Raw genomic sequence first — 25,456 nt, forward strand, 5'->3', positions numbered from 1 at the left:
TCTTGTGAATACAGGAAAGAAAAAGAAGAGGAAAATTTTCCAAATGAAAACAGAAGGAAATGATAAAGATAAAAGCAGAAGTCAATGGAATTGAAAGCAGGAACACAAAAGAAATTAAATCAATTAAAAATGTATTCCTCAAAAAGAAATCATTAAAATTGATTACTTTCTGGAAAAAAATGGATAAAGAGGAAAAGGCTGAAGAGAGAACTCTTCAATGTTAGGAATCAGATTGGGGTTCTCACTGTGGATACTATAGCTGTTAAAAGAATAAAGGGAAACACTGCAAATATCTTTAGGCGTGTCAGATTCCTTTGGAACACTTTGAATATGTTTAGACAAATAGAAGTAAACCTAAAGTTATCGTAGAACATGGCCAAAGCAGAATTACTTACGATGACCCCAAAGTCAGAGGGCACCGAAACAATACTATCTCTCGGCACTGTGTTCTTGGTTTCCTGCCATAAGCACATGAGCTCACTTCGATGAACTTCATCAGAGAAGACTCTGCTGATGAAGACATCACTCACTTTGCATGCAGGGAATAGCTAAATCAACCCCAACTGACCAGGAAACTCTCACCCTGCTGCTGGGTACCTTATGGAATGCCAGAAGGTGACACAGACCGATGGGGAAAATATATATCAATTATCTCATACACAGCTGGACTTGCATGCTACAATATTGACCTGCCTGACATGATAGTCCTACTGGTGTAATAGTGGCATACAGGTAACCGATTGCTTTATGACAAGCCATAAAGTCTGCTCCATACAAGGGATTATTTCATGTCTGCTACTGGGAAGTAGTCCATGATTGGAAAGACCGTAGACCTTTCTTGTGGACAACCTACTCTTGTGGTTTTGATAGGTGATCCTGTTGTGAAACTATCTTCTAAACATTTATGTTTAGATCTATAAATTTGTGTTGCTTTCAACTTTGATCAGAAAAGCTTCGTTGTACAGTGGGTAGTGGTTAATATAGTGACTCGTAACGAGTTCAAACGTCATACATAACTAATAATGAATGCTTGAGTAGATAATCATCGATATTCACTTCTCCCACTTAAGATGGGAACATTGTGGACACTGGGGAATAAAGAATGTATGAGCTGGCAGATAGAGAGGAGAGACAGGAATGAATGCTGAATTTTAGATTTTACATATCTGTCATATGGACTGACTCTGGTTGTAGATGACTTGGACCATTTTGGGAATGTTCATATTATACTATACCAACATTTTGTGGGTTTTTTGTTTGTTTGTTTATTTGACCCTTAACTAGGGGGCATTATCTTAACTATCTCTGGTATCTATACTTTTATTTTGTTTTTAATATTCATTTATTTTCTATGTATGAATGTTTTGTCTGTGTTTCATGTGTATGACTGTAATTTTTATCAATTTATTTAAGAATTCTATATATTTCTCTGTGTGGACTTCGCTTTTAAGTTTTTTTCTGTTTTTGTCTTATTGAAAGTAGGTTTTTAGATAGATGTCTTTCTTTTTTTTTTTTAAAGTACTTTGCTCTGAATTTTGGAGCTGTGACGAAAGGATGGACCATCTAGAGACTGCTATATCCAGGGATCCATCCCATAATCAGCTTCCAAACGCTGACACCATTGCATACACTAGCAAGATTTTGCTGAAAGGACCCAGATATAGCTGTCTCTTGTGAGACTATGCCGGGGCCTAGCAAACACAGAAGTGGAAGCTCACAGTCAGCTAGTGGATGGATCACAGGGCTCCCAATGGAGGAGCTAGAGAAAGTACCCAAGGAGCTAAAGGGATCTGCAACCCTATAGGTGGAACAACATTATGAAATAACCAGTACCCCAGAGCTCTTGACTCTAGCTGCATATGTATCAAAAGATGGCCTAGTCGTGTGCATGCATGAATACATGAATGAATGAGTGAGTGAACGAGGAAAAGAAATAGCTTCTGTTCCTTTTCTCAGTGGGATGCTAAGAGCTCACTTATTAATATGGAGGTAGGTGTTGTTAAAAAACATCATTTTGTATCCATTACAATACTTATCAATAAATATCAAGTAAGGGGAAATAAATCAAGAAAGAACCAACAGAGATGCTAAACCTAGAGGAAAGTTTGATGAAGATGAGGGTATTACTGGCTTTAAAGTTTCCTCCTCCACACTCATTCCTTTCAAGGTAGAATCTTGCCTGGCAATGAAAATGGTTACCTCTGGTGAAGAACAATTGGGTTTTAGGTGTCTCCAAATATGGTGCCTAGGGGAAAACGTGATGTTACTTTTGGAGTATTCTATCCTAGAAAAGGCATACTTGAGTCTCATCCCGAGAATATGACAGAAAATGCCGCATATGTCTGTTAAAAAGGCAGAGAAGAATCACGTGCTTCACAAAGGATGATGTCACAAATGGTAGGATAAGGGTGTAGAAATATTCCAGGGTCAAAAAGCAAGAGACCCGACCATAGACAGAGCTGTCCTGGACCATAGCCTTAAGCTGAACTGACGTTGGTCTGGATTTCATCCTGGAGTAGAGGGTCCTTTAAGGGGTGTCCCCAGTCAGCTTACATTGCAATGCAAAGAGCAGGTTAAATTAAAATATTACCGTAGCTGATGAAGTGCTGTGGTTTTAAAATAATTAGCTACACGTTCATTCCCATGGATAGATAGATGGGAGGTAAAGAGGTGACAGATCTCTTATGGAAACAATAAAGGCAACCAAATAAATCCAGGAAAAACATATTCATTCCTTTCTCTTTATGAGAATTTTCCAGAGGTTAAATAGAGAGGAGGGCCTACCCTTTTTTTAAAAAAAAAATGTATGAGAAATTATCATTATTAGGGAAGCCCCAAGTCTGTGGACAAACAGTATTAATATTAAGAATATTTTGTTTTAGATTAATTGGAGGCCCTTGACATTTTGTTGAAAATTGAGTCTTGTGTACTTTATTTAAGCAGATTAGGAATCTGGGCCGCAGTAATGAAACACACTTTGCCGACTGGCGTATCCTATAAGATTTAGAAAGGTAAGCCATGCTAGACCTCACAATTGAACCCAATAGGATGTCACAATGGCAAACTACAGAAAACACAAGGTATAAGTGATAGAAAAGGATGCCACTGACTGCAATACAACCCAGTTTATGGTAGTTACGTCCACATCTCAAGCGCGTTTAACAAAAAAAGACCAAGAATATTCGTTGAGCTGGGTTTTTGTTATCGCTAAATTTAGTTTGCAGATCCTGGGACATCTTTATTTTTTAGACATAACATTCTCTTCTAGGGAATCAAAATGTTCTAGGCAAAAAAAAAAAATGTTACTGGTGCCTTTTAACTTTTACTCTTCAGCTTGTCCTTAAAGGAGCTCTCTCTCTCTCTCTGACATACTCCTGACACCAGTTCTCCCCCCACACACCTTTTAAGATTTATTTATTTATTTTATGTATATGAGTACACCATTGCTCTCTTTAGGCACACCAGAAGAGGGCATCAGATCCCATTACAGATGGTTTTGAGTCACCATGTGGTTGCTGGGAATTGAACTTAGGACCTGGAAGAGCAGTTGGTGCTCTTAACCACTGAGCGGTCTCTCCAGCCCAACCAGTTCCCTTTTATCCTTGGTAAATTTATGAGGGACCATGACAGAGAGTGGATGAGTGCTTTCATTTTACTGCTTCTGCCCAGGTTCTAGATACATGATCTTTCTACAAGGCCCCATTTAAGTTTCACTTGCACGATATTAGGAGTGTGCTGTCTGCCTCAGCGTCTATCAGAGGAGAACCAGATGACTATGAAATCCACACTCTTGCTGCCACAAGCAGTAGAAGGCAGATTCCAAAAGATAGGTCCACATCTGGACACTGAGCTAGCCCTGTTTTCTATAGCTATATAGGACTAGGGACTTTGCTCTGAGTCTTCTGTAAGGCTAGAATATCTATCTTCTCTTGGGTTGATGCCTGCATATAGAAGGATGCAAGACTATTAGTTAACTCACCAAACACTAGCCTGGCAATCCTCTTCCAGAGGGCTTATGTTTCATGTCATGAAAAATTATACCTAATTTGAAACTGTTTATTTGCATGAGACATATTAATAAAACCTGTTTGTCTTTCTGGTGGCAAGTCTTTCTTCCACTCCCCATCTCTGCATGGCTGACTGCTTGATTTCTATGGCTCAAATATTTTTATCCCCACTCCTGCACTTCTGTACCACTAAGAAAATTAGTTCTGCCCTCTGCTTACCTCTGCCAACCTCATGGCCCTTTATGGTTTTCACTTTGCATATATAAGAACATATAAGAAAGATGATAGCAGTATTATATTCCTCTCAGCAAATAAGAAGTACTAGTTAAAAACACAAATGTGAGGTCAGCCTTCCCAAATTTGCATCCAAATTCCATCCTCGTAATTTCATGATTTCATACAAACCAGCATCTCTGTGAATCTACGAGACAGACAGAGTGCTCAAACCTTACATGTCTCCACGGGGATTCAAATGCATAATCCTTATTAAGTCTTTGGCAAACAAATGATTCCTGATAAACCTTGACTGTATGTAAGCTGTTATTACTCACCAGCCCAAAGCAAGGCTATAGCTGTGAAATTAAACCTTGGCACAATTTCAAAGCTTGATCGCTATCAGACTTACTTTATAAAAAAAATAACTCTCCGAACCTTTGCTTTTTCCTTATATGCAAATGAGAAATAAAGTGAACTCTTTCACTGGGCCTTGGGAGGATAAAACATTATGTAATAAATGTAAAACACCTAACACAGAGCCTGACAAACTGTGGGCGGACAACAAATGTTCATTGCTTCCTTTCCTCCCAGTTTCTTAAAGTAGACACTGTACAGAGCGGCTGGGGGCTGGCTGCTAAGCCATACTAGATGCAGAAAGGAAACTGCTTCAGGCTTTGCACATGGAACTGAGTCAGACAGAAACCCAAGCAGCTTCTATTATTTAAATGTTGATCATGCCTAGATGAAGTATATGTCACTTTCCAGGTCACAGTCACCAGGACAGCTAACAGCAAGCCTTATTGTTTTAATTGTGTATTTTCTACATGGATAGTTTTAAATATAGATGGTAATTAATCACATAATTTAAGGTCTTAACTTAAGGTTTTTGAATCCCTGACTCATGTTCACTGTGCAGAAAGGTGATATATTCTTGGTGTTAGCCTTGTGCAGGAAACCGCTTGCCTTGTTCATTTGGAAGTCACCTCAAAGTAAAGTCTGCTAGCTTGAGTTATTTGAGTCACTTTACAAGCAGATGATAGCATTTAGAGATAGGGGCATCAGTGTCCTGCTTAGTTTTTTATTATTTGACACAAGCCAGGGTTGTCTGGGAAGAGGGAACCACAAATGAGAAAATGCCTTACCTAAAGAGGCCTGTTGGCAAGTCTTAGGAGGAGGGGATCAGATTTTAATGGCTCACTTGGGAGGGTCCAGCCTACTATGGATGGTGCCACCCCTGGGCAGATGATCCTGGGTTGTATTAAAAATCCAGCCAGGCAAGCTGTGAAGAGCAAGCCAACAAATAGAGCTCTTCCATAGCCTCTGCTTTACTTCCTGCCTTGGGGTCATGCCCTGACATCCTTTCATGATGGGTTATATAGAATGAAAAGTTCTTCCCCAACTTGCTTTTGGTTGTAATGTTTATCACAACAATAAGAACCTGACTAGGACCTTCAGCCTTCACTGAGGTCCTAGGTTTTGTCTAACTCCTCGGCCACATCCACTATGTTATATAGGTAAATACCTAGCTCTCACCTCCTACCATCTAGTCCCTAGAAATGTAAAAAACTATAAAGCTGGGAAGACTTATGCTTGAATCCTGGCATTATAGTTGATACGCACACACACACACACACACACACACACACACACACACACACTATATATATATATATATATATATATATATATATATATATATATATATACATACACACACACACACACATATATATATATATATATATATATATATATATATATATACATATGCTTCTAATGCTTGCTTTTCCTTTCTTCCCCAAGGCTCAGTTTTTGTCATCTGTAAAGTGGACCAGTTAAATGTAGCATTTTCAGGCTCTAATGTTCTATCATTGCCATGACTACACTGTTGAGTAAAAGATCAGAAAGACCTGGGAAGCTCTTGGTATGTCTTGAACAAGAAGAAGGCATGCTGTTGTTGGGAAGTCGGGATTGTGGACTTTTCTTAAAGGTAGAGTAGGAAGCAAAGACCTGCCTAGGACGGATTAGGTGCATGTTTTATTTGTATTCTGTTGTGTGTACAGATGGGCTGCTGATGGTAATCAGATCACAGGGCATTAGTCAGACACTCTGTCTAGTAAATAACAGAAGCACTGATTCAGGGATACAGTCCAGCTGGCAAAGGTACCTTTGGGGTAAAACCAAAACACAACGGACCCATCTTCCTTCTTTCAAACTGTGTAATTATTAATCCATGGAGAGCACCAACAGTCCTTAGTTTACATGAATTTTTATTAATTTTAAGATTAAAATAGAGGTCATAAATGATCCATGGGTCTTGATTTAGATTAAGAGCACACGCCAGGGTCTTCTGCATCATAAGGCTGTACGCATGTGCTCTGGGTTATAGGATCCCCTATTTCAGGTGATGGGTAATGCTTCAGTTTGGTTTGGTTTTATGGTCTGTCTTTTCTAACTTTTCTATAACTATTATGAACTGTATTGGTATTGAAGAGGAAAAAAAGTGAGTTATGAGTGTTGCAAGAAATTCCCATGGGGACCTAGCAAAGTTGCCTCACAGGTAAATCATATACTGTCTAATTCAAGCTAAGAATGGAGGTCTCTCCTATCACTGTACTAGTTTTCCAAGAAAGAAATATGAAATGTTCCTCTCAGGAGCTTCTCCTACAGCATACACACACAGAATGACTGTGGAGTCACCTTCTTACCATTCAGTTCTGGAGACACTGCCTCTGAACACGAATGGGGTGAACACTCTATATTTTATTGGTCGGCTCACAATGTGTGTGTGTGTGTGTGTGTGTGTGTGTGTGTGCTGGTAACTTTGCTCATCCAGAGAACACTGACCTGGAAGATGTGATGTGGAGGATCACGAGGGTCAAGATTTTAATTATGGCTTCATTTGCATAGCTGTGGGACCTTGAAAAATTACCTGATCATTAGAATATGTGTAAAATGGTCAGTCATGAAAAAAACACACTCTGCAAATTTCCCTTTTGTGAATCCAATGAGCCAATGAAAAGGCCATGATATAGAGTGAGGTCTCCCCTCCCCCCTATTTTTCTTTGCAACTTTAGGCTGTTGAGTGAGCTTGGGTTATGGGTTCAATGTGGAAATCAGCTCTGTGGTGTGTTGGCAGTGTAGTCTGGCTTTTCAAAGATAAAGATAAGATTGAGCTAAGGCAAGTACCATCTTCTCAGACCAACTTAGTCAACAGACTGTGTGTAGTCAACTAAGCAGAAGACCTTGGTCTACACTGGTCCAAAAGAAAAGTAAGGCCTATTTTTAACAGCTGTAGCAAAACCTCTCATATAGCTGTGTCCTGTGACAAGCTATAATTCTTCTACAGTGAATGAGTTGTTTCTTAGATAATCTTCTTGGTGCTAATTCAAGACTTTGCTTCTGATGAAAATCCTAATCCAGAATTTGAAATTGTCTTGGCGACTACAAACATCTGCTTTATTTCAGTGTTTAAAATGGGCTATTAATTTTCAGTATTAGCGCTAAAAAAGAAAATACTGTGTTTATAGTCCAAAGCGTAATTTAGAATGTGTCCTGACAAGCTCCTAGTCCTCTACATAATATAAAAGGGAAGCTTAAGGTTTAGAAGAAATACAACTCAAAATCCCTTGTAAAAGATGTCAGTAAATAGTTTTCAAGAATTATTGTGCCACCATGAGTATTTTGGATTGTTCTCAAAGATCTCAATACCAAGACTTTGGTCCATAGATCAATCAATCGATTTCTTCCTTCCTTCCTTTCTTTCTTTCTTTCTTTCTTTCTTTCTTTCTTTCTTTCTTCTTCGAGACAGGGTTTCTCTGTGTAGCTCTGGCTGTAGACCAGGAACTCACTCTGTAGACCAGGCTGGCCTTGAACTCAGAAATTTGCCTGCCTCTGCCTCCCAAGTGCTGGGATTAAAGGCTTATGCCACCAATACCTGGCTAGATCTTATTTCATATTAATGATTAAATGGATTCTAGATTCAAAACACTTGCTGAATTCAATATATTCTAAATTAATTTCCCCTTTCTTAATACTCTACTTATAATCCTACCAATAAATAACTTCTAATATAATATATAATATATGTAATAACTTCTAATATACAAAGGTAACATCTTAGGACCTTTTGACATTCTGCCCTCTCAGTATCCAGCTGTCTGACTGTCACACATGTACAAAGACTCTTCATGATTTCAGATCCTGCCTTCTGAATTCTCTGTTCACTGTCCAATTATGTTTACATCACTGCAGTAGCCAGTGGCTCTCATGGTTTTAGTCTTATTAGTCCTCATATCTGTAACCTTCATAAAAATGCACCTTAAGCACAGATCCCCACGGTGCTGTATTCTTTAGTAGACTCAACATCTGCTTTGGAATGTCTTAGTTCAGTGAACAAAGCCTTGAACATGTTGGCTTCTGCCTACTGATCTAGACTCTTCTTCTGTATCTGTGTCCCCTTGCAACAAACACAGGACTCTAATGGATTACTCTCTTCAGATGCCATGGCTTATCACACATCACTTCAGACCTCCCAGAAGATGCTTCATTGCTCTCACTAAAGCCATTTGAAAGGAAAGTTCCTTGTCACCTTATCTTGAATAGAAACTTGGAAACACATTGTGTCTGTGATGCTGTGAAGTCTTAAGAAACGGACAAAGTGGTTAATATCACCCAACAGTAAAGCTATAAAGAGGAAGCTTTTAGAATTCGTTAGTAAGTTTGTTTCAACATCAATTCTACATTTTTATTTTTATTTGTGTGTGTGTATGTGTGTTTCACCTGCATGTATGTAAGCGTACTGTGAGCATGCCTGTTGCCCACATAAATCAAAAGAGGGTATCTGATCCCCTTGCAATTGAAGTTATGGATAATTGTGAGATGCTACATTCATGAGTAGCATGAGTAGCATGTAGATTCTTGAAATTAAATGCAGGTCCTCTGGAACCACTGAGCCACTGGTCCAGCACCTTCCCTAGTATTTTTATATTTTAAGATTTCCTCACATTTCAATGTGCTTGGAAATTTAAACTGGGAATCAACAACATTTAAGAAGAGATAGAATGGGTGGTGTCTGAGGGTGATCTCTCTGGAAAGATGGAGCCCTGCCCCTTTCTTTTGAGGGATGACAAAATTAAAGGAGAATTGACATCAGAGCAACCACTGGTTATATGAATATCAGGTGCTAACAGTTTTGCTTAATGGTCTACATTTATTTGTTCGCTACTTAGAAACCATGTATTCGAATGTCACGTTCATGCCTTTTGGGAAAGCTAGGTGGTGTCTGTACTCTTTATCCAATGTCAGTCAGTAAATGATCTTAATTCATTTTCTATCGCTCTACTTATTTCCCTGTACTGCTTGCCCTCCACCATAGTCCAAAAAAGGCAGTGCTAGCTATATATTATTCCATCACGATAAAACATTCCTATTTTAAAATCTCTAAAACAACAGAATAAACACACTACCATATTAAGGGAGTCTAAGCAGTTTTCTGTAAATTGCATGTTATATGGAAGTTTCTAAAATGCCATTTTGTTTCATTTAGTCCTCAAATTTGCCATTTGGATTAAGAACTCTTGACTTGATTATGATTCTGCACTGGAAATGCAGAAGGGAAGCAAAAAAGATTAAATTCTTGGTTTACCTGCACAAGCTAGAAAGTAGACAACACTATTTGAACTCAGGACCACTGGAGGGTAATGGTGAAATCTCAAACACAGCGATTAGCCCGTAGTGAATATGGGAGGCTATTTGATTCCTACCATCAGGTTTTATGTGCCGTCATTGTAATGATACCAGTGTGATGCTTATAAAAGGAACGAAAGTAAACATACAAAGTAAATAGTCACAGAGACTTAAACGAGTTAATTGGCTCTATTCCTTTTTTTTTTTTTTTTTTTTTTTTTTTTCGTCTTTTGCCAAAGGCTTTGCTCTTAACCTGGTTTCGCAATTCTGAAAGACAAACCAATAGATCTTGAAGATCGTCTCCCTTTTCAGACAGAACACTTTAAAGTTCTGCTTTAATATATCAATGTCCATTCAGGAGTTTCGCTCCTCTGTGTATCAATGGCTCCCTGGGAAATCATTAAATACAGTGAACATGCTACCGACCATGAGCTAGCTTGGCTATGCTTGACTCCTATCCTTGCCTCTGTTGTACAGGCACAGAGGGTGACACTGGAAGTTTTCTTTTTTGCATTCTTAACAAAACAACAATAACAATTTTTTTTTTGACAAACAGATTTGTTTGGGCAAATGAGGATGGAGACTTCATCCCCAGCACCTGTGAATTGTTTATGCTAATTGGGTCATGGCTGAGCCTAGCCAAGTGTGGGCTGCATTTTAATCTGCTCTTTCAAATGCCGTATGTGAGAGTGGGAGTTATTAATGGATTGGAAGTGTTTCCTTGTGTTTTTATGTTATCTCCCCCCCCCATGTCTCAACATTTCTCCCTTCCTCTCACTCTCTGCTCTCCAGAGGAAACCTGAACCCCCAATCTGTGTTAAAGCAGATGGTTCCTAGGTGCAAGACACTCCAAATACCAAGGCCCTCCACAGGCGCTCCTTTGTGAGCTTGTTACAAAGGCTTGCTCCGAAGCTGGAGCTGGACCTCAGGGCCCTCTCTAATCTATGCGAGTGGAGGGCTGGCTGTTTCTATGATGTTTTCCTTCTTTATCTACTTTCATTCTCTCCTTCACACAGTGTTCTCTGTATTAAACACAGGTTGGGAGAGTCCGCGTGTGAGCAATTAGAGGTCTAAAATGGACCATGTGGGAGGCCAGGAGGGCAGGCTGGGTAGTTGGCTTTGTCATCCCTGAGTGAAGCACAGCTTGCCACTTCCTTGCTAGAGTTACAGAGAACAGCTCTCCAACCTCCTCAAGGATTCGTTGAGGGCGATAACCTGATCACCAACGGCAAAAAATGAGACCAGAAAGGAATTTGTAAGGTTTTCATATGAAACCTTTTTCTAAATCACGATCTAGAAGTTAGCACGTAAGTTACCTGGGTAATGAACCAAGTAAGACATAGGAAGGAACCACTCTGTGGGCTTACCAGAGGCATGACTGATATTGCTGTGCTGGTGCTAACAGGGCTGGAAGGGACAGACAGAAAGGTGTTACTGTGATGTAGAAGATTATAATCTACTTGGCAGCCATTCCTTAAGTGGGCACTGGATTGACTTGTGGTCATTGCTGTGCCCTAGCTTTTCTGGAGAAAACTGGTCTTCCAGCTTTCAGAATGAGTCCCACCTGAGGTCTCATGGGACAGGGATGGAGAGAGAGTGCAGCGTTCTGCTAGCTGAATGACCAAAACGCCTGATGCCTGTCAGGAGCCCTGTGAGCTGTTCTCACAGTCTCTTTCCAATGAGTGACTTTGATGGGGCTCCACAGCTTCCTCCATGGTGCCTGGTTGGAAACAAGAGTGTGAGTGGCGGCTGTGTTGAGGCTCAGTTGTCCAAAATGTTCGAAGCCTGGACTGGGCGGTAGGTGTTTAAAGATAGAAGGGTAGGGGATCTGAGTTAGGCAGAGCTCAGAGCTCAACTTCTGAACATAGTCAGAGCACTCTTTGAATTGGTCTCAGGTAAGTTATCACAGGGTTCATCCCTTTCATAACTACTTCCAGACAGAAGAAAAACTCAGTCATCATTGACAATTATACATTAAAATCTTCATTGCCTCTGGAAACGTCAAAGTGTATAATTGTTTAATAACATACCTGAACTTTTCCTGTAGTGCTTTCCTTTCTCTTTTGAGTTTTTAATGGATTTCTTTTGTTTCATGACAGATACATCTGTGTTGATGACTTTCTTTCATTTTCCTCATCTTAATTCTATCAGTTTTTTTTTTTATGCACCAGTCCCTTTAGTTTTGAAGATTTTAAAGGAATTAGGGTCGGGGAGCAGTGTTTTCCATGTCCGAAGTATTAAGTCTTTTTTTCTGAATCTGAAGTTTCTGTTTGAAAATGTAGACTGAAGGATTCTTGTTCTACCAGTTCAGTAGAAGCATTTAATTCATCATAATGCTCTGTTATAACCAAGGATAATGCTACCCACCAAGAAAATGGTATTTAAGGAGATCACTATACTTGAGGTAGACACACACACACACACACACACACGTAGATGGAAGGCATTTACGTAACAAGAGGATATTATTAGTGACTAATGGACAAGAATATTCTGTCTCTCTGTCTCTATTTCTTTCCAACTCTCTCTCTCTTTCTCTTTCTCTCTCTCTTCTCATTTCACCCTTATGTCTATGAAGAACCTGAAGCTTAGAGAGGCTGCCATTTTCTTGAGTTCCTATATCAAGTGAGTGGAGAGATTTAGTATGGGATAAAAATGAAATGGAACCCTGTACTATGACAGAGGCTATAATGTAGGCATAGGAGAAACATCTGGAAACATCAGGCAAAACTTACTGGGAGGTGGCGTTGATGCTAGCCAGGTCTTGCCTTAAGCACAGGAAAAGAGAGAATGCTATTGTTAATTAACCATTACTAATGACTTGCAACTAATTGAGTAATACCAAATGTTCTTTGTCTCTTGGGACCATACTAAGAAATCCCAGAGATGCAAAGGTTAGGATAGTTGGAGAACATTCAACTGAAAGCTAAAGATTCAAAGGCCAATGTTCTGATGGATTTCTTGTGGGGAGGGCAGTACATAACAAAAGGTGGAGATGAGCGAGCCACTAAGGGTTGACAGAAGGGTTTCAGTGAATGTTTCTTTATTCCTAAAACTACTTGAAGAGATTCTGAGAAGCTCACCGTGGCATTCATCAGTTGTCAAAACTGGCATTTCCCTTTGTTGAACAAGACAATGCAGACAAGAGAAAAGGTACGTTATGAGGAGCACCAATGGCTTCAAATGTCATGAGTTATGCAAAGTGATAAAGGAGGGGGGATTGTCATTGGGAGCTATAAATGTGACTGCCTGGTGGCTTTAGTCAACCGACTGCCTTTTAATGTGTTGAAGGTAATTTCAATGTCCAGTGACACTGATAGCTTTTATGTAAAAAAATGGAGCTCCAGCATAGTGGAAAGAACTTGAGTGATATGAGATGGATGGGTTCTCTAGCCTCCTGCTAGAAGCTGTGTGATCGGGGCAGGTGATGGAATCTCTCATCTTCTTCATTTTGGGAAGTGTGATATGGTCATGAGAATTGCCCCTGTTCACCTCCTTGGTTGATTTAATCAATCTGACCAGCTGAAAAGGCACTTCTTTCCAGTAAGGAACACTGAGATATTCAAAATAGCATGATGTTGGAGTTATGCATATTTGAATCAGATCCTAGCTTCACAGATATCCAAATGGATGGTCTGTTTTAAAAATCATCTGTGCATCAATTTTAAATTCTGTGTGTGTGTGTGTGTGTGTGTGTGTATGTGTGTGTGTGTGTCTGTGTGTGTTCACATATAAGCACATGATTGAGGATGTAGGCTGTCAATTTTGGTTTCTATTTCTTAGGCACAATTTATATTAACAGCTTTTGAAATCCGGTTTCTCACTAGGTCCTGACACTCAGTAACTAGGCGAGGTTGTCTGTGCCACAAAGCCCCAGAGTCTCAGCTCCTCCCAGCACTAGGCTTATAGGAGATCCATTACTTCACATACACATGTCTGTGGCAAGCAAGTTTCCAACTGAGTTACCTTCCCAGCCCCAAGTCGTAAATGTTCTAATCTGTAACATGCACATAATGCTGCAATCCACAATTCCCAATGCTTCATTGGGGAGGAACACAAGCAAAGAATATATAAAGTGCAGTCTCTGACCCTGTATGTTCCTTTCTTGATGTCTATTTGCCACTTGGGATCATTTGAACTCAGTTAATACGAAACGACTGGGGGCTGAGTGTGTGGCTCAGTGGTAGAGTGCTTGCCTAGAGTATGTAAGGCTTGTGTTATCTATAAGAAATATTTATAACACATGATAGTTTATAATACTTAACTACCTAGGTGTGGCTAAGAAAGATATTTAGGTAGAAATAGCCACAAAAGAATGGGTTATATATAGCTTAATGGTAAAGTACCTGTCCTGGTTTCAATCCCTAGCACTCACCCCTCACCCCCAAATAAAAATAAGCATAGCTACAGGATATAATAAAATGGTCAGTCCTCAGATGCCATCTCTGATTGCCCATTGGAAGCAAGGAAGTGGATTCTCCTCATGGTATTGCCCCTTAGACACTATGATTCCATTGGACTGCAGTGGGTCTTCAGTCATGGAGGATCTTGTGAAATCCCTTGGGGTGTTTATAATATCCACTAGATACAATGCTTTAAAAACAAAAAACTTTATCACTATCATGTAGAAAAGTGGCCAGTCCTTCTTCATAGGATTGACCCAGAAGCCTATTGGAAACTGGGGTTCTGAAGACCTTGTCACTCAGACCCTGTTTCATTTAGTTTGAGGGGAGGGTGTTGAGAGAAGCTCGGGTGTCCATTTCAACTGGAAAAAAATCCCACAATACTCATTTTGTTAAAATTTTAATGATGTTCCCCTCAGTGCAGTCGGGTACTGTAAAGATCACAGAGCCTAACACTGAGGGTGGGACTATCATTGTCATTAAAGGTAAACTTGAACATGTCCTGGGGAGACTCATCTGACCTTTGAAGTCAGATGCACCTCCAGCTTCCAGAATCTTCCGTTTTGTGTTACAGGTGGGTTTACAGAGTTCTCTCTGTGTCACCAAGATATTCTGGGGTGAACAACTCCCAAACTAAGTAGGAGAACATCATCTGTCAACAGGAGTCAAGCAGCAGGCCTGTGGGCTTCGCCACCCCGTTCTCCAGAACACATCTCTATTTTGATAGTAGAATTCCCAGTCATCCAATCTTCCCCCTTTTACACTCAGACCAACGGGAAATGGAGATTGGAGAAAACAAGCTGTTCCATGAGCAGAACAGAACGCACACTTGACAGTCTTAGGGATTTTCAAAGGGGCTTTGAAAAGTTGGGACCTCTTTTTTCCCTTGCTATAGGAGCTCACATTTCCCCTGACGCCTCCTGTGTTAACTCACTAGAACATCCTCCTCTAGTTTGGAACAGAATATTTTCATTTTCCAAGAAAAAATAAGCAAAAATACCTATGAGTCAGTCAAAAAACATACTTCTAATACTCTTGCTTTGGTTAGACATGTAGTCTATAATTAATTTTGAAGGTGTATTTTAGAATTTTGTAAATACTATATACAATAAAGAGTAAATCATACAGGAAAAGAAGAAGGGGAACCCTCAATGTTTTATTTTCTTTCCTCCTTGAAGGATTTAGATCTCTGAGAACATGTGTTTGGTCTATAGAAATAATCACATAAATGAATAACAAAGGAAACAAACAGCCTAGCCAATCAGGTCTGGGATAATCCAAGCTCTAGATTGTGAGCGCTGTATGAGAGTTCTAGTTAGACCTTTTAAGAAGAGGCTATCACATCTAGGTTTTTAGATCATCCTCACACTGCTCTGAGCTAGTCTGGCTGAGTTGAGAGCTGCCTAGAGTGAGATTAACTCTCTTTGTCCCACGTGACTTTCATAAGAAGCAGCCATCATATACCAGTCTATCTCCTGGTACTCAGAGCCTTGACATGGATTCAAATAGGTTTCAGTCATGCACTGGAGACATGAGTGTTTGCCGTGGAAAGAGAGGGTAGCAGGCTATGGTGCTGAGCCTTTGCCCACTCACTGTTCACCTGGAAGTCTTTGTAAGGCCTAGGGGTTTGGTGTCTTGGAAAGACTGAACATCCATGCAAAGTGGGCAGAAGTGACTGCAGGGGTGAACTGTAGAGAGAAGCTGTGAGTTACAGTGGAGGCAGTGGTCCTGAAAGGAGGAGACCCTGTAGTGATCACCCTACGTATTGGAGGACTTGGAGACCAGGTTTTAAGATAAAGTGAAAGAGTTCCTGGGGGTGTGTGGGGGGATCCACTATAACATACTTTAACTATTGTTGAAGTTTGTCCTATGGTAGGTTTTCCTGTGATAAGACATAAAACCTTAGTGATTTTATGTTTACTGAACATTCCTCTGTGTGTGTGTGTATGTGTATGTGTGTGTGTGGTGTGTATTTGCTTTTCACTAGAAACAGGAGGTTGAGCTCCTGTAAGTTAAGGTTTCTTATCTGCAAAGCCTTGGCTGCCTTGGGGACTCCCAATCAGACAAGGGGGAGCCTTTAACATGGGCTATCTATTTTATTGATTCAATGATGCACAGTATCTTATGCTGAAGATGTTGTTTTAAGCATTTTAAAGACCTCGACTCATTAATGTGCTTAACAACTTAGAGATCTGTCACCGTTATCATTTTGCAAAGGACTATATGAATTGACTTTTAAATATGGGTCCCTAGATAGGTGTGCTGGCTCTGTCATTCCTGTTTAGCTGCAGATCTAGAAAACATCTAGATTTCTGATTTGAGGACCCCCAGCTTCCTTAATGTTTGGGGAGCCTACTGAACCCTGCCAATCTAGGATTCCTGGAGTGGAAATTAGCATCCTCCTCACCCGCAGGCACACGTGATCCCAAGGAGAAGCCGTTGCGTATGCTGCCACCTCCCATGTGTTTCCCAGTTATTCCAGCTCTGGAATCTACACCACCGTCACTGCTGGTGACAATTCTGACCACTCCACCCCCAGCTCCATCTGCTGCAGCTACCAGGCTGCCTTGTAATCTTCAAGCCTCCCACACACCCTGCCCGCTTTCCTCCCATAAAAGCCAAGAGTCCATCATCTTCAAGAAAAAGTGAACAGACATCTTTACCCTCCACGGTTAACTACTGCTTCCTTTCTTGATCTGCACCATAGCTAGATGAGCCTGTCATGGAGTAAGACTCAGAAATGGAATGCACTGGGGCAGAGGTGGCAAGGTATAAAGTCAGGTGCCATGGTGGAGTGGAAGCCTCTCTCTTCTCCTGTCTCTTCCAGCTCCATATCTTCTAGCAATCTAGCTACTTGTAGACCCAGAACAAGCTGGAGGTGTTAACTAGCCTCTGTCCCTTCTTCCCAGGAACCTTCTTAGACCCCCTGAAGTGACAGACAGTAGCAGTGCTGCCTCTCTCCTCTTAGAGGGTGGGAATTAGCCATGGTATCACTTTTGCCAAAATCAAGCTATGCTGCTGATCCTGCAGACCCAAACAAACCCTGCAGATAATATCCAGCCCCTCTTGACTTTAAGAGCATAGGCTCATACCCAGAAAATGGAAGCAAGAGGCTTGAAAGCACTCAAGGTTACCAAGAGCCACGAGCAACACACAAACAATTCATAAAAACACTTGAGAACCCCCCCGGGGGGGCTGTTGTTATTATCAATGCCCAAGATGAGCTTCCCGTCATGCCCAAGGTGGAAGATGCCAGGATTCTAATGCAGCGTATCTCCTTCACAGCTCTGTTTCGTGACTTCCCCGAATTCAACTACCTTCCTATTTAAACAGGACCACTGTCCACCTTTTTAATGTGTGCTCTGGGATACAGCCATAATCAAGTCATCTGACTGGACATCTTAAACATTTCATGAAAAACACAAATTATGATTTAATCAAAAAAGAAAAAAAACATCAATTTTACAAAACCATTTAAATTCTTTGGCCACCTTAACAATGGCAAATGTTCTAAATGGAACCTGGACAGAAGAGCAAGCATGTTAGAGCTTAATCAATTACCTTGAACTAGGTCATGAAAGCACACAGTCTGCCTTACTTTCACAGAAGTGGATGGAAGCCCTTGAATGTGCACTGAGGATTCTTTAGAAAGCAACTGAGATCATTGAGACCAGATAAGACAGCTACACAAGTGGCCCACTTATCTCAGAAGCCCATAATCCAGTCAGATGGTACTCAGCTAGGTCAGGGTGCCCCAAGATCGCCACAAGTGTAATAGCTGCCTGCCTAACAATTTCCAGGTGGGAAAGCATCCCTCAGTCCTCTTGGGCATAAGCTATGGACTCAAGCAGTTGGGAATCCTTTGCTAACAAAGCTCTCAGAGATAGGCACCCAACACTTGCTTACACTTCCAGGATTATAGATTTCTTTAGTCAGTTCTGGAATTCTGGCAGCTCTTTGGTAAATGTTATCAATTTGGGAATGTTAGTGAATGAACTTTCAAGACAGAGCTGTTTCAAGTTGTTAGAGCTGATGTTGCACTGTTTGCAGCAAAGCAGCCTGAGGGTGAGCCCCCCCCCTCTTCTCCTTTTGTTACCTTGAGCTCCTTGACTGTAGAAGAACCTCTGTGCCGACTCCACATCCAAGAGTCTGTGAGCAGACTCAACGTCCAGAAAATAATCCATTTTGGGATAATCCATCTTCAATGTTCAGAACAGGATTTTGAGAAAAGGCAATCACTTAGCTCTCTATAAAGGGGGAAGGGGAGAAAGACACAGTATTTCAGGATGTCAAGTATGTGTATTCCTTAATTTAAATAAGAGTACGCCATTATCATATGCCAACATTTGACTGACATTTCTAATTTCAAAGCCCCCACTGCCAGAACCTTTGTATTGTATGAGAAGATCCAACCTTTAGTTAACACCGATTAAAAATACTATACTCTGCCTGCAAAAATAAAATGATCCACGTTAAAGAGGAATAACATATTGTTCTTTCCTTGCTGTATATTATCTGACAAAAGGTATACTTTTAAATTCATGTACCTCTAGTTTTTAAAAGTCTGCCTGATAAAAGGCATTGTAAAGTATCACCCTACCTGCATGTTGCTCTTCAATTGATCCAGGGGTGTCTGGTGTCCCCTCTAGTAGAGAGCATCCCCTGGGAATCCGAGCCTCCTCTCATAGACACTTTGCAATATAGGCTGGCTTGTTTGCTGTACAAGTGCCTTGAATTCCTTAGTCTTCAGCCATTCCCTTCAGCACATTCTATACAGTGCTACTGGCTCATCTGCCCATGCCCAGTATAGGCTGTTTTTGATACAGAACCGTGGTTCGTACAGCAGTGGCAAACATCACAGCCTTGCCGTGTTTCCTATAGCATGTACTAGTCTGGCATGAAAGCCAGCCAGCCCCTTCTCACGGAGCCCATGCAGTTACCCCTGATACTGGCACAGAAGAACTATCTCTATTTCTGCACTATTATATTTCAAAGGAGGAACAAGAGGAAGTCTTTAAAAATCAGATTCTGAAGGCTAAAGCAATCTCTTGCTTCCTAAGTCTGCACACTCTCATCTAAGAAACCAAGTCTGATAAGAGGAAACTTTAAAAAAAAAATAACCAAAGGTACCCCAACAGCAAAGAATACTTACTGTAAAAAAAAATGTAAAACCAAGGGCCGTCGATAGAACAAATGAGCAGTTTCAACCAGCTGCCTTCGATCTTATTAACTATTCCCAGCGAAAGTAAACAGTTTTGATTATCTGATTAGATCAGTGATGAATAATGTATTCTGTCCACTGGACTTTCTCTATCAGATAAAATGGCCAGAACAGGTTACCTTAGCAACCGAAGGTGACGCCAGTTCCAGCCTCTCCACGCCCTCCTCTGCGAAGGAAGGAAATTACCACTTTCCCATGTAAAACTTTGGCAGGGAACCATCAAAATCTACATGAAGATTTCGCATCATCCAGGGCCATTCACAGTCTACTCTCCCACCTCTTAAGCGGAGATTTCGCCCGGTTATTTAAAAATCAGAATTTCTGCTTTAATAATCTATTTTTGCAATCTCAAATCCCAGTCTGCTTTGCAGTAAGAACAAAATACATGGTGAATGATTAAACAGTGGGGAGGACTGTAGTGTTTAGACCATGTTGGAGCACCTGTCTTTATCTTTCTGCTGAATGGGGTAGGGTGATGGAGAAAGGCTATTTAACTGGCAGTATAGTATGTTCAGCGAACATTCCCATTATAATTAATACACAGAAACAGTCACCGGCACCTAGGCTGAAAATAACTCTTTCCTTCTGTCCCTAGAAACAGCTTAAAAGCTGTCTGAAATTTCCCATATTTTGAAAGCCGCATTATAACGCAGACCCTATGGGAGACAACCCCTACCTAGCCCACCAAAGGCAACACAACCAGAAAGACGCACGAAGGGAAGAATTCTCAAAGTTAGGGGATACTCACCAGCACTTGTGCCCCCTTCAACAGGACGCTGTCAGTGAGCGGCGGGCAAGCTGAGCAGGGCTGCCGAGCCTGTGAGCCCAAATGAACAGCTTCTAATTTTCCCTTCAATCTCCAGTCAAGAGCACTGGGTGGAGGGAAATGATGGATCTGTCGGGTTTTATATTGTGATGAAATGCCCCCCTCCCCCCAAAGCCGGGATCTAAGTGGGGCCGCTCTTTAGAATGCATTAGCCTGCTAATTTAAGAAAATTGAAAGGTTTTGTTTTACCGTCTTTTATGTGTTCTTTTCTGCTACCCCCTCAATTTAATTTGCATTTAAAATGATTCTCCTGTCTCCTAGGCTCTCCAAGGTGTGGAGTACTTGCTAATCCTGAAGGCTGCTCCTGGTAGGATAGGGTTTGGTGCCCTGCCATTTCCTTCTGAGCTGCCAAACAAGGTGGGCAATTAAAAGTGCGAGCTACATTTTGGAGAGAAATACAGAAGGCTTTCACTCTCCCTCTTTTTGTCTGTGCATGGTCAGATCTTCAAAATGCCCAAATGCTCTCTTCTTTCCTGAATGCAACAGATTTATTATCTCCACAGCAAAAAGATGCTTTGATTGTGTCCCTCACATTAGCCTGGTATGAGATCCTCTTACTGCACCCCAGGAAGGACTTGTAGGCATGAGACTTTGAGATGTGTTCTTAAAAGCTATAATGTTAATCCAGCCATGTCCCCCCGTATGTGTTTTCTGTAACCTTCTTCCACCTTGTATGGACCAAGCAGAAGTGATGGTTAGTACAGGGTAGTGGGTAGCATCAGGGTAGATTGTTAATACAAGAGAAGCCATGCTTGCAAGGACTTGGAAGGAAGATCAGACTCCTCTTGCCCATGTCCATAGCTCAGCCAGAGGACAAATGCTAGTCAGTGACTGACAACTGACTTTGAAAATTCTCCTTTCCTGTGTCTGCCATTCTACCTTGCCTTTGGTGGGTTAAGGGGTTGTCTCCCAAAAGAGAAATCAGAGAATGCCTTGCTGACTATCTTGTGGGTCAATAATAGGGTGGGCTCTTCCATTCCATCAGGGAAAACAGGGTACCAAGTTAGTGCTATAGAGAGATCAGCCTCGTGGGAGACCTAAATGTAATGATCAATCAAAAAGGCCTTGTAGAGAAGGCAGCTTGGTCTCTGAATGTGCAAAGCTTTGCTCAGACCCCAGGCCTTTGAGCTTTAAGGTTGCATTGCTATTCAGCCCTCAATAGAGACAGGTGAACACTTGACATTTACAAGAAGAGAAAGCTGTCTTCTGGTTCTTTTCACTTACAGTAGGGTGTGGGCGACAGGTTCTAACCTTCTATTGTGCTTCTACTGGAATTATAATGACTCATAGGTGAGAGAGAGAGACACAGGGGGAGGGGGAGTGGAGAGAGAAAGGAGAGAAACAGAGAGAAAGGGGAGAAAGGGAGATTAAGTTGAAAAACATCAGATACTCTGTTAAGTGCAAATGAGCCTGGGATGGAAGATGATGCTAAATAGGACATTTGAAAAATAGATCGTGTTCCTGGAACTGAGAGTGGGTTTGGAATTCAATAATTTCTGGAGTCCTGACCAAGGAAAGGAAACTTGAGTTGCTTTATAAAATGCTGGGGCTGGGGAGATGATTCCGTGGGTAGAGCGCTCGCTGTGCAAGCATTCGGACCCCGGGGCTGAATCATCAGTGTCTTCATAATAGTCAGATAGGCTGATGCATGTCTGGAGTGCCAGTGTTCCTAAAGTGAGATGTAAAGTGGAGACATGAGACTCCCTGGACTCTGTAGAGCAGCTAGCCTGGTACATACAGCAGCAAATGACAAAAGGACCCTGCTTCAAACTTCGTCTGGAGTTGTCTCTTAGCCCCCATTTATACTCTCTCTCTCTCTCTCTCTTCATCTCTCCTTCCCTCCCAAGTAATGAAAGCGATATGAAAAGGCTATGATTTTTCTTAAATGGTAAGATTTTAACTTTTAAAAAGCAATGATTTGGGAAGGAAAAGACATATTCACAAAAGGGACTTCATTTTACAAAATAATCATTATATTTTCAAAGTATAATCTAACCACTTTCTAAAATTGACTTCCCTCCTTCCTTCTTTTTGAGGCAGGTTTTTTTCCCCCTTGTGTAGCTCTGGCTGTCCTGGAACTTGCTTTGTCAAGACTGAGGTGACCTTCAAGTGGAAGATCCACCTGCTTCTGTCTCCCAGGTGCTGGGATTAAAAGCATGTGACACCTTGCTTGGCTCTGAAATAGATTTTCAAAGTTGATGATTTCATGTTTTGAGGGGACTAGATTACATACAAGAACATTCATGTTGCGAAGTTATCACTGAATTACTGATGTTCATATGGTGCAAGGACCTGAGCAAACTAGACAAACACGCTACCAGAGAGTTGTGTCCCCAGATCTTGATTTATTGAGCTGTGTAGTACAGGCTAGCTTGGAACCCTGTGCAGTTAAGATTGACTATGAGCTCCATATAGCCTAGTCTGGACTTGAACTCATGATTCTGCTGTCCTCCTGTCTTATCCTCCAGGGTTGGGATTTTACTTGTAAAGGTAGGGAAGCATAGAAATTGTCCAAAAACAAAGTCAAGATCTGATCAGTTCAGCTGTATTTTTTTTATAACTTTTACCTATTTAAAAGTATCACTAAGTTCATTGTATGTCACCATATTGTTCTGACATACATTACAGAGTAGCTGGTGATGTCCCAGGCTAACGTTCATAAAGCACTGGACAATTTAACCAAAAACATCTCAAGTTCAAGCGAAGTCAGATAATGTCAATATAACCCTGTGACATATACATAGAAGTTAATTTAGAAATAAAAAAGAAACCAAATCATATGAAAATATAAGGTTATAAGGGGTCAAACAATTTGGATGTGGTCCTGCAAACCTTTCTGTTTCCAGTTTGGTGGTAATAAGATAGGTCTGCAATGTGTATAAAAAATGTAGAAGGATTGCATTGACTTGAAACAGAGATATACTCCAGAATAAATCCCAGAGAGAAGTAAAGACATTAGCTGTGTTAATTTCCCTTTGGCTCTACACTCCATCATTCTATTGAGGCTGTGAGAACTAGCCATTCGGAAAAAGAAGACCATGAGAAACATGTTCTTCTTACACCCTCTTCTTGGTCTTCGCTGGGCTCGGGCAGGGTTTAACAGGCTTACTGTGGTTCATCTCACTTACAATTGTACATTTACATTTAAGTGAGACATTTACTCAGTTGTCTCATTGTATCATAGAATTCTCTAGAAGACCCTGTTTAGACTCCAGGAAATTCTGACTGTTGCCTGCCTGAAACCTTGGGGACATTTTCTTTGGATAATAAACCATGAAAACACTTAGAAACATTAGAATATCTCTTAAAGTAAAATAACATCCTGGATGCCTTGGCAGAGTGCTCCGGTTGAGGGCCTTAGGTAAATCACTAGCTCGCTAAACAAGTATGGCTGCCACTCCCTCCAGATATGTAGGAGATTGGTTTCAGCAACCCTCATAAATTTCAGAATCTTCAAATGCTCAAGTCTTTTATATCATGTGATGAACTATTTTTATATAACCTACACACATCCTCTTGAGTACTTAAATTTTCCCCGGTAACCCATAACACCTAATACGTAACACCTAATACATAACACCTATACAATTGATGTGATAGTTCTTATGCATTATTGCCTAGCAATATTTGATAGCAAGAACATCCTGTACATATTCAGTACAGCTACAATTTTTTTCCACTGGATGTTTTGATCCACAGTTTGCCAAGTATATAGATGGGCCCATAGATACATAGGTTGGCTATCCATTCATTTTTATTGAGTTGACCCTCAGATAGGTCCAGTTCCAAAGCAGTAGTTTGGGGAGAGGGAGATGACTCACCAGGTAAAAGTACTCATGAGGATTGGAGTTGGGATCCTTGCTTCCCATGCACAGTAGCCTATCTGCAATCCCAGCATGCATGAGGCAGAAACAGGAGATCCCTAGAGCAAGTTGGCCATCTAGACGAGCTGATGGATGAGCTCTGGCTTCCAGGGAGAGACCTTGTGTCGGTATGCCAAATGGAGACTGTGTCTGAGAAGATTCCTGATGTCAACCCAACCCCTGACCGCCACACACTTGTATGGACACATATAAACATGCGTGTACAACAGTGTGTACACATGTGAAAAAATACACATTCACATGTGCAAAGGTGGAAAGATATACATGCACATGTGCAAAAGGTTAAGGTTTAATACAATGGTCTGCCAAAGAGGAACCACTGTTCTGGCAGATCATTCTATTATAATCTTAACCTTCGACTCATGAGAAAGCTTACTCTTAATTTCTCATTAAGCCATGCACATACTGGGAGACCAACTGGTCTCCACCAGTTTAAAAGAAAGAAAAGAACACATGAGGCTAGGAAGAAAGAGTGGTGGTGGGGATAGAGGAAGAACTGGAGGGGAGAGGCCTTGATCAAAACATTATATACACGTATGAGGTTCTCAATCAATAAGAATAAGAGGGGGAGGAGGCTGCCATCAAACAGCATGCTTCTGCAAACATTCTATCTATGGCTTTATTCATATGAAAATTTCCCTGGAAGAAGAAATACTTGGAGGCACCGTCAGTTATTTTTACATAAGAGCAAATTAATTTCTACTGCTGTTTTTGGAGGAAGGTTTGATAATAGTTGGAAGCTAAAATAAAAAGGCAGGGAATTAAGACAGACAGAGGAAAAAAAAACTTTTATGTTGAGCAGGAGCTTAATTTTTCATTTCACGCAGGCTTATAGCCATCTTGGGAGAGTTTTCTTATAAAGGAGGCATTAGGTTAGTATTTGCCTGTCAGAAAAGAGCACTGAAACTGTAGTCATCATAATGAGAATCGTGGTTTGAAGATGTCTGGGTGGTCCAGAGGCAGATCCTTTTTATCCAAGATTTTATTATTATTTAGAATGTGTCCATGTGTGTGTGTATATATATGTGTGTGCGTGTGTGTCCGTGTGTGTGTGTGTGCCTGCCTGTGTGCATGGGTGTGTAGCTGCATGGGTGCATGTGTGCATTCATGGGTGTGTAGGTGCATGGTTGCATCTGTGTGTGTGTGTTGCAACATGAGTGAAGGCCAAAAGGGGGTGTCAGATCACCTGGACCTGGAGTTATGAGAGGTTG

At 40.9% G+C, this 25,456-nt stretch overlaps 1 protein-coding gene across 4 annotated transcripts in view; it reads right to left on the bottom strand.

Annotated features, from left to right (window-relative positions):
• Phactr1 (phosphatase and actin regulator 1) overlaps positions 1-20,390 on the bottom strand; it is a 451,705-nt gene extending 431,315 nt beyond the window's left edge. Inside the window, exons 1-2 of one of the 4 annotated variants that reach the window (XM_021179969.3) lie at positions 20,284-20,390; positions 18,411-18,561 (exon numbers count right to left, since the gene is read on the bottom strand). In XM_021179969.3, coding sequence (XP_021035628.1) covers positions 18,411-18,513 — 103 coding nt within the window. In that variant the 5' untranslated portion in view covers positions 18,514-18,561; positions 20,284-20,390. Of the gene's footprint in view, positions 1-18,410; positions 18,562-18,914; positions 19,096-19,466; positions 19,617-20,283 lie in introns of those variants that run through there. The other 3 variants (XM_029468518.2, XM_029468519.2, XM_029468520.2) reach the window with 3 other exon arrangements.
• Positions 20,391-25,456: the final 5,066 nt, after the last annotated feature.

The sequence above is a fragment of the Mus caroli genome, unplaced genomic scaffold (genome assembly GCF_978045245.1).
Source record: "Mus caroli unplaced genomic scaffold, Mus_caroli_1 scaffold_15, whole genome shotgun sequence".
Lineage (NCBI taxonomy): Eukaryota > Metazoa > Chordata > Mammalia > Rodentia > Muridae > Mus > Mus caroli.